This window comes from Equus quagga, chromosome 20, assembly GCF_021613505.1.
Source record: "Equus quagga isolate Etosha38 chromosome 20, UCLA_HA_Equagga_1.0, whole genome shotgun sequence".
Lineage (NCBI taxonomy): Eukaryota > Metazoa > Chordata > Mammalia > Perissodactyla > Equidae > Equus > Equus quagga.
Window position 1 is genome coordinate 45344446 of NC_060286.1, and position 8749 is coordinate 45353194.

The following is an 8749-nucleotide window of genomic DNA, read 5'->3' on the forward strand; positions in this document are numbered from 1 at the left end:
AGGGTCCTTCAAGGGGTAATAAGTTACAACGGGGTGGGCCCTGATCCAATAGGACTGGGGTCCTTACAAGATAAGGGGTCAGGACGCAGAAACTCGCAGAGGGAGGACGATGCGAGGACGTGGGGAGAAGAGGCCGTCTACATGCCCCAGAGAGTGGCCTCAGGAGAATCCCCTGCTGACGCCCTGATGTGGGGTGTCCCGCCTCCAGAACGTGTGAGGACAAATGTCTGGTGTTCAGGCCACCCACGTGGTTTGTTACAGCCATTCATGGTGACCTACACAACCCCACATGCGGTCCTGGCTCAGGCCTGGGCCAGTGCTGGACGCTCCTCCTGCCCGGGCCCGGGCTGGTCCTGCTCCCCACAAGGCTTGTGTACCCCCTCCCTCCTCATCACACCGTTTCCGGGCCGCCCTCCTCACCCATGGAACCCCGGGGGCTGGAGAGCCGAGGGCAGGAGGGGAGGGAGGGCTGGAAGGTCATGGAGCTGTGAGGGTGTGGACGGAGCCCCGATGCACGACTCGGCCAGGCTGTGGGTTCCACGAGGCGTCAACATAGGCAGTTATGGAATTTTCCAGGATATTTTATTGTTGTTTTAGAAAAAGAAACTGTAAAGGCAATCGATGGGCTACAGAAACTTCAAGAAGGCGAAAAGCTACCCAAGCTCCCACTGTGGGCTTTCCTTTGAGCCGTCTCTCTGCAGGGCCCTGGCAGGCGGGGCGGGGCCGCCTCTGCTTCCCGTGGGCAGCCGTGTCCTCCCCGTCCAGAGATGCTGACTTGCTCTTTGCTCAGAGACGTGAGGGGGCACTGGTTCCTGGGGCGGTGAGGTCGGGGTCTCGTTGGGTCCACCTGCCTTGACTACCTGAGGCCCCGGCTCTCTCCTCGGTGTTCTTGTCTCTTCCCCACTGCCCCGTGGAGCAACTTGGAGTTCCTGTGGAAGGGGACTCGGGCCCCTCCCCATGGGGCCGTCTGGCTGGAGGCTGACCCTCCCCAGTGGTGCTACCCCCACCTGCCAGGGTTCCTGCCATGGCCATGGGTGCAGGCCCTCCTCCTAGCAGTCTCTTCAGGTGACGGTGATCCGAGTGACCGTGAGGGGCACATCGAGAAGCTTCCCTGCTGGTGGACGATGGCCCCGGGGCCTCCGGGCCTTGTGGCAGATGCTCCCACTCAAGGATCTGAAACCAGGTGTTTCCTCCTGCATCCAGGAGCCCAGCAGGGATGTGATTCACAGGAAGGCCTGTCCCTGCCCAGACAGCCACAGGAAGGCTGGCCCTCCACCTTCCCCAGGGTGACTGACACTGCAACCCTGGGTCCGTCCTGGTAAGGGACACTTGGACCCAAGGCCTCAGCGTCCACATGGCCCTGGCCTTTTGTGGTGGCTGCTATGCAGGGGCCAGTCGTGGTCCATCAGCTGTGCTTGGGTTTCAACTCCTGTTCACTCCATTCTCCGCTGGCAGTCAAGGGGCAGGATGTAGCGTGCAGTGGCTGCAAGGCCAGAGGGTGCGGTGCAGGCCAAAGGTGGCCATAAGGTCAGAGGGTGGTAGGTCCGAGTCTGGCGAGGTCTGAAGGCAGAGGAACAGGTCTGCACAGCATGAGCTGCTGGACCTGGACGCTGGCTAACGTCTGGGGTGGCCTTGGACGCCCGCCGAGGTGAGTGACCCTAGGCCCCCTGCCCGATCATGTTCATATAGTCAGGGACGATCGTCCGCTTCAGCTCCACCACCGAGGAGAAGATCCATTTCACCTGCAGCGGGCGGGCCAGGGGTGAGCGCGGCCTGGACCCAACGCCGGCCTCCGCCAGGTCCTGCCTGCCCTGCACCCGGGCCACCTGACGGTGGGGGTTAAAGGGGGGACAGCAAGGGGACAAAGTGGGGACAGCGAGGGGATAAAGAGGGGACATGGTGCAGTTAATGATGTGATAGCAAGGGGAGTGAGGGGACAGTGAGGGGACTGTGTGGACAGTGCAGTGAAAATTTTGGGACAGTCAGTGGTAATTTGGGGACAGTGATGGGATAGTGTGGTACAGTGTGGAGAAATTGAGGGGACGGTGATGGGACAGCAATGGGATGGTGTGGGAAGAGTGTGGGACAGTGTGAAAACATGATGGGGAGAGTGAGGGGACATGGTGAGGACCGTGTGGGGACAGCATGGTGACAGTGAGGGGGTGACATGGGGACGGCCTGGCCCACCTTGAAGAGGGTGACGGTGGCGCTGTAACACACGCTGAGCAGGAAGAGCGTGATGAAGATGGAAATGGTGGTCCACAGCCCGTCCAGCTCCCCGTCCTGGGCCTCGGCACAGCTCTCGTCCAGGACCATCTCTGCACAGGGAGCGGGTGGTCAGTGCTGTGCCTGCCCGAGGGGGCTGGGCAGGGTCAGCGGGGCCTCGGGGGGTGATTCTCTCTGTAGCAGAGTGGGCGGGGCAGGTGGGATCCCTCAGCTGGGCTGGGCCAGCGGGTCCTGAGGTCAGTCTCTGTGCTGTAACCTCAGTCCCCCATTCCTCCAGCTGCGACCCCAAGTCTCAGCCAGTCACCCCTGACCCAGGACTCAGGCAGGCCAGTGGGGGACCAACTGTCTCCTCTGCTCTGCCTTGTGCTGGGCCCTCTGGCGAGAAGGCGCCCGAGCCCTGCAGGATGGAGGCTCAGGCCCCGCCTCCTCTCTCCTGGGGACCAGGCCTGAGGGCGGGAGGGTCAGCAGAGCCTGTGGCCCACTGGGCCTCTGCCCCAGGGAAGGGCTGAGACAGGATTGGATGTGTCCCCAGTGCATGAGCCGTGGGAGTGCTGGGGACAGCTGGGTGTGGGGTTTTCTGAGTGTTAGGGTGTGGGTTTGTGCCCTGGAGAAGTGTAGGGCTGCTTGTCGGAGGTGGTCAGTGTGGTCAGTGTGAGGACAAGCACTGGGCAGCCCACCGGGTGTGGGAAGGGGTGGGGCCATCTGGTGTCCAGGCTGAGGGTTCAGGAGACCAGGCTCAATGCTCTGTTGGGCATGTGCAGATTGCCCTTGTGTGAGGCCCCAGTGTGCAAGGCCAGGTCTGTGTGCGTGTGTGTGGAGCTGGTGTGTGGGCTGGCACTGCTCAGTGAGAGGAGCTGGTTTTCAATGGCTGTGGGCTCAGTATCCACATGGGAGTGAGGGACGGCCCCTCCCCGGGCACTCTGGGCTACCTCTTCGCCCCTTGGGGACCGGGAGTGTTGTCCCCTTGAGTAGATAGGCCTGGCCCCAGGCAGGACAAGGTCAGGTAGAGCCCCCTCACCTGAGGGAGGGTGAGGGCCTGATCTTGGAGTGCCTGAGGGCAAAGGAGGGCCTGTCCCCACACCACAGGCCTGCAAGCCTCTCGTGCGGGCCAGAGCCACCAGGCAGAGCTCTCGAGTGACTCAGTGGACAGGGATCCTGGGGGACAAGGATGGGCCATGGTCCCACAGCTCAGGCTCCTACAGAGGAGGGACGCCCTCACGTGCATTTCCCTGAAGGGCTCTGGAGGGGATTCTTTTGTTCCCTGGCCACCCTCCAGCCCCAAGCTGCTGCTGGCAGGAGGGCGGCCCAGAGGAGCTGCCGCCTCTGACGAGGCCCTTGCCCGCTCGGCAGCCCCTCCTGCTCTCCTGGGCGGCCTGCACAGAGCCCCATACTCTGGGTCTGATCCGAATGGGACCCACTCTCCCCTAATAGTGACAATGTGGCCTTGGAGCCTGGCTGCCCCGCTGCCTGCAGGCCTGGCCAAATGCCAGAGCTCTGCCTCAGAAAGAACCACGACCTCGTCGCAGGGTCCCAGGGCCATGCTGGGTGCTTTATTTCATGCTGGGTGCCCGGGAAGGTATGTACACAGGGGTGGGGGCTCAGGCGTCCTCGCGGGTCCCGGAGAGCCTGTGGGGAAGGAGGGACAGCTCTCCGGGTGCTGGGCGCGTGGCTCATTTACCCGGAGACTTGGTGATGCTCTTCTGCCTGTAGGTATTGCGGATAGCTTCGTGCATCACCACACACGTGAATGACTCTCCCTGCTCCCACCTGTCCGTCTCCACAGTGAGCTTGCTGTACAGGAAGTAGGACCCGTCGCCATCCAGCTGGGCTGGGGTGGTGCTGTACTTGACCTCTGGCTCTGGCTCCTCATTACTCTGCCACTCGACGTTGATGTCAGGTGGGTAGAAGTCTTTGACGAGGCAGGTCACACTGACCGTGTTCTTGGTCACCTCCTCTCGGTGTGGGGCCAGGACGTACACCTTTGGGTCCTGAAGCTCTCCTGTTGGGTAGGTGTTAGCACAGATGGTCACTCCCTGGGTGGCCCCGTGGCATGCTCCCCATGCTTGTCTGCCCTGCCCTCACCTTTGGCCTTGGTGATGGTCCTCTCGACGGGGGCTGGGAGGGCTCTGTTGTTGACCTTACACTTGAACTCCTTACCCCTCCGCCAGTCCTGGTGCTGGATGGGGAGGACGCTGACCACGCGGTAGGTGCTGTTATCCTGCTTCTCCTTCGCCTTTGTCGTGGCTGTGTGTGCCTCCACCCCGTCCACGTACCAGTTGAACTTGACATCGGGGTTCTCCTGGCTCACGTCCACCACCACGCAGGTGACCTCGGGCGTTCGGGAGATCATGAGGGTGTCCTTGGGATTCGGGGGGAAGATGAAGACCGAAGGCCCTCCTAGGAATTTAGAATCTGACATGGGAGACATGGTGACAGGGGATCAGTTCCTGAGCGGGCCTTCTCTCGGGTCTCCCATAGGCCACACCTGTGCTCGGGCCAATTCCTGGGGGTAAAGGATGAGGCTTGGCTGACTCACCTGGACATTTGGGGCAGCAGCAAGGCTCTTTTATGACTGCAGAGAGAACAGACGGGGGTTACTGGGCCTGGAGGGAGATGGCCCTGGGGTGAGCTGACGTCAGGGCCAGGTTTTGGCAGGTCTGAGACCAGCATGCCTCCTGTGGCCCGAGGGGCTGGGTTAGGGCTGTCCAGCCTGCCCCTGCTCTGGGCATGGCAGAAACGCCCAGAGGACCCCTCCCTTTGCTCGGGAGGCCTCCCCTGCTGCCCTGGGGTCCAGGCAGGAGGGCAGAGCCTGGCCTGTCTCGCAGGAAATGCCCTCCCTGCAGCCCCTCCTCTCACCGATTTGCTTGTCCACCTTGGTGCTGCTGGCCGGGTGGGCTACGTTGCAGATGTAGGTCTGGCTCTTCAAGCTGCTGGCAGGCACGGTCACCATGCTGCTGAGGGAGTAGAGCCCCGAGGACTGCCGGACAGATGGGAAGGTGTGCACGCCGCTGGTCAGCGTGCCTGAGTTCCAGGACACGGTCACCGGCTCTGGGAAGTAGCTGGAGACCAGGCAGCCCAGGGCCACCGTGGAGCCAGATGTGGCCGCAGAGTGCGAGGCTAGCGGGAAGACCTTCGGGGGCGTGGTGGAGGCTGCAGGAGAGGAGGCATGTTACACCAGGGCCTTCCCCTGTGAGGGTCTGGGGAGGGCGTCAGGTGCCCAGGCCTGAGCACTGCTGAGTCCAGCGCCTATGTGCTTCCGGATAGTCTTCAGACTAAATGCCCTGCGTGGCTCTCTGTCCCCCAGCGCTGGCACCTCTGCAGCTATGGGCTCTAGACTGGTCACCCACTCAGCACTGGTTGACCACCTGGATTAAAGCCCCCAAGGCCTCTTCCCCTCGTCCCTGCGCAGGCCGCATGCTCCTGTCTGAGCCCTGACCGGAGGCCCCTCTCCTGGCCCTCTTCTGCTGGTCCCACAATCTACTCCTGTGGCCCCAGCCCGGCCCTTCCTGACACAGCGGCCCCTCCTCAGGTGTGGTGGGCCTCTGCCCCACATGCCTGTGTCGGCTCCTGGCCCTCGGCCCGGAGCCCTCATCATGGCCTGTCTGCTCGCCAGGCCCTGTGTCTTCTGAGTCGGCTCTGCAGTCACAGCACCATGAGTGCTCATCCCCGACCCTCCCCGAGCCTACTGTGTACCCGTCCCCTCCCTGGACCCCATCCCTGTCCTGGACCCCGTCCCTGGGAGTCTCCTTGTCCCCCTCCCTTCCTGTCTCTGTGGGCCCCCAGCCCAGACTCTTGCGTCTGCTTCTGGGCCCCCTCCCTCCTCAGGTCCTCCTGGCCCGGCTTCCTGAGCTCACCTCCGGCCCCTCCCTGCCAGTGCCACCTGCCCTCCGCCCTCCCTGCTCTTGGGCCTGTCCAGCTCCTTGCTCACTGCAGAGCCCTCCTCCAGCCGTGGTCCTTCCCCAGCACAGCCGGCCCCTGGGCGCAGGCGGGAGCCCTGCACTGCCCTCGGTGCTCCTCTCCTCTCGGTGCCAGCCTCCCCAGGCCCCTCTGTGGGCCAGGGTGCAGCCTCCAACCCCAACAGCCAGGCCCAGCCTGTCTCCCGCTCCCCTGAGTCCTGTCTGCTCAGCCCCAGGGCCCTGCCTGGACTCTCCCCAGGCTGGCAGCACTGGCTTAGGCCCCAAGGGGACCCTCGCTCTTCCCTCTGCCATGTTGACAGCCATGTGCCACCCCACACTGCTTCTGCACGTCTACCCCTCCTGTCTCATATCCCCACAAGCCCCTGGAACTGGGCTGGTGCCCCTGGGCCCTGGAACTGCATCTCATGCTGTCCCCTCAGGGATGCCCCCAGCCCATTCAGCCCCAGACACCTTCCATCCCAGGGTCACCTCTCTATCCCAAGTCACCACCCACCCGGCCCTCTACCAGCTCACACTCTCCTCTTGGCACAGGGAGCTCCACTTGAGCCCTGGGAGCCACCTGCTGTCTCTGCTCCTTGTACCTACTTTGCTCCTGCCTCTGCAGGGCCCTGTTTACCTCAGGCCATCTGCCTCACTGTCCCTGGAGATCCTGGGCTGCCACCCGCCCCTTCTGCCAAGCTCGGCCTGACCCAATGTAGTTTCAGCGCAGCCCCTTGCCACTGGCCCTCCCACCTGCCCCTGCTCACCTGTAGCTGCCCTGCCTGCTCCCCTGGAGCTCCAGGACAGCCCCATGCCCCTCCTGCCCTCCCACCTGCCCCTGCTCACCTGTAGCTGCCCTGCCAGCTCCCTCAGAGCGCCTGGGCAGCCCCCGACCCTCCTGCCCTCCCACCTGCCTCGGCTCACCTGTAGCTGCTCTGCCTGCTCCCCACCGAGCTCCAGGACAGCCCCTGCCCTCCTGCCCTCCCAGCCTTCTGCTCACCTGTAGCTGCTCTACCTGCCCCACTTCATCTCTTGGGGCCGTCTACTGCCCGCTTGTGTCCTTCTACCTTCCCCTGCTCACCTGTAGCTGTTCTGCCCCTCATTCCTGGAGCTCCAGGTCCACAGCAGCGTCCTTCCTGCCCTGACCTACAATCCCTTTCCCACAGCGCAGGTCCCTGAGCTCAGCCCCAGGCTGCTGGGTCAGCCCAGGGCTGCCTCTGCCCCTCCTGCATCTCCCAGCGCCCTCGGCCCAGGTTTGCCCTCCATCCTGGGCACAGTCCTTTCCCAGCACTGGGCTTTGCCTCCTGGAGCCACCTGGTGCCCACATTCTCTCTGGCCAGCTCTCCCCTGGCAGAGCCCTTCCTGCCCTGGTGTCCTCCTGGAGGAGCTCCTGGCCCCAGCCTGGCCTCACCCTCTCTGCGCCCCTCACTGCCCTCAGAAGCCCCATCTGGAAGCCCCCTCGGGAGCGTGCTCTCTCCGTTGCTGGGTCATCTTGCCTTGCCCACCAGCTCCCAGCCCTGCAGCCCAGGCTCCTGCTCTGGATCCTCACTGCCTGGCTTCTGATGCCCCACCTGTAACCACTGAGCTCCTGCCCAGCACTGTGTGATCTGAGTGCTGAGCACACAGGAGCCCCCATTGGTCCCTTGGGCTCTGCTCCTGGCTCACCTGCTGCCCTCGGTCCCAGTCGTAGCCCAGGACCCTGCGACTGTCCCCTCAGGCCCTGCCCTGGAGCTTGAGTCAGCTCCTAGGCCTGGACAGGACCCTTAGGCCACCTGGAGGTCCTCTTCCTCCCCTGCTTTGAGCCAGCCCCCTCTCTGTGCTCAGACCCATCTGTGCATCCTGGTGTCCATGCTGCAGCAGCTCAGGTCCTGGCTGGTCCTGCCCTCAGCACAGCTGGCCAAGCGCAGCCCTCAGGCTTCTGGCCTCCAGCCCATCACATTCCTTTAAGGCCTTGGGTCCTCCCGCCCAGTCGACATCCCTGGTCTCTGCTGCGTCCATCTCTGTTGGTGTGGGCGCATCTGCTAATGGCTCCATGGTGCCTCTGTTGGGGCGGCACTGTGGCCCGTGGGCAGCCTACTCTCCCTTGTGCTGGCTCAGCTGCTCGAGCCCCTCAGAGTCGTCCCTGGGTGCCTGGGCTCCCCGCAGCTCCTGTTGCCTGCTCCAGTGCCTCCACTCTACTCCCTTCCCCCCGCTCCGTGGGGACCCCACTCACCAAGGGTTGGGGCCGTGGAGGTGGCTCCTGCATGCCCAGCCTGGCTCGCTGAGGAGGCCTCTCCCATCCCTGCTCTAGCCCCAGGCGATGTGGCTCCTCGTGGCTTCGTGCTCTGTGTCTACTGCTGCTTACAGGAGTTCATAGCCGGGTCCTGGAGGTGTGAATGCCCTCTCCACGACCCTGCAAAGAATAAGAATGGGTCTGAAAGCAGGGCGCACCGCTTGCTTCCTGAAGTTCTCTTTTCTTCTGGGTAGTTTCTGTGTTAGAGAGCCTGGGGGGAGTACAGACGAGGCCGAGGCTGCCTCACGTGGGTGCGTGGGGGTGGTGTGAATTGATGCCAGGGTCCCAGGGGAGAGTGCCGGAAGCCTGGGCTCATGTGCCTCTCTTCGCTCTCTCCCTCCCACAGGGATTGTGC

The 8749-nt window shown here is 63.6% G+C and overlaps 2 gene segments (V, D, J or C); both read right to left on the reverse strand.

Moving 5' to 3' along the window:
- Positions 1 to 1032, reverse strand: part of LOC124230800 (immunoglobulin heavy constant gamma 4-like) — a 28776-nt gene extending 27744 nt beyond the window's left edge. The window contains 1 exon segment of the C gene segment in view: positions 1008 to 1032. Coding sequence covers positions 1008 to 1032 — 25 coding nt within the window.
- A 118-nt stretch (positions 1033 to 1150) lies between these two features.
- Positions 1151 to 8401, reverse strand: LOC124230801 (immunoglobulin heavy constant gamma 1-like). The segment is given in 7 exon segments: positions 1151 to 1742; positions 2188 to 2318; positions 3905 to 4225; positions 4309 to 4638; positions 4763 to 4798; positions 5083 to 5376; positions 8335 to 8401. Coding segments are annotated over 7 exon segments (1263 nt in total).
- Positions 8402 to 8749: the final 348 nt, after the last annotated feature.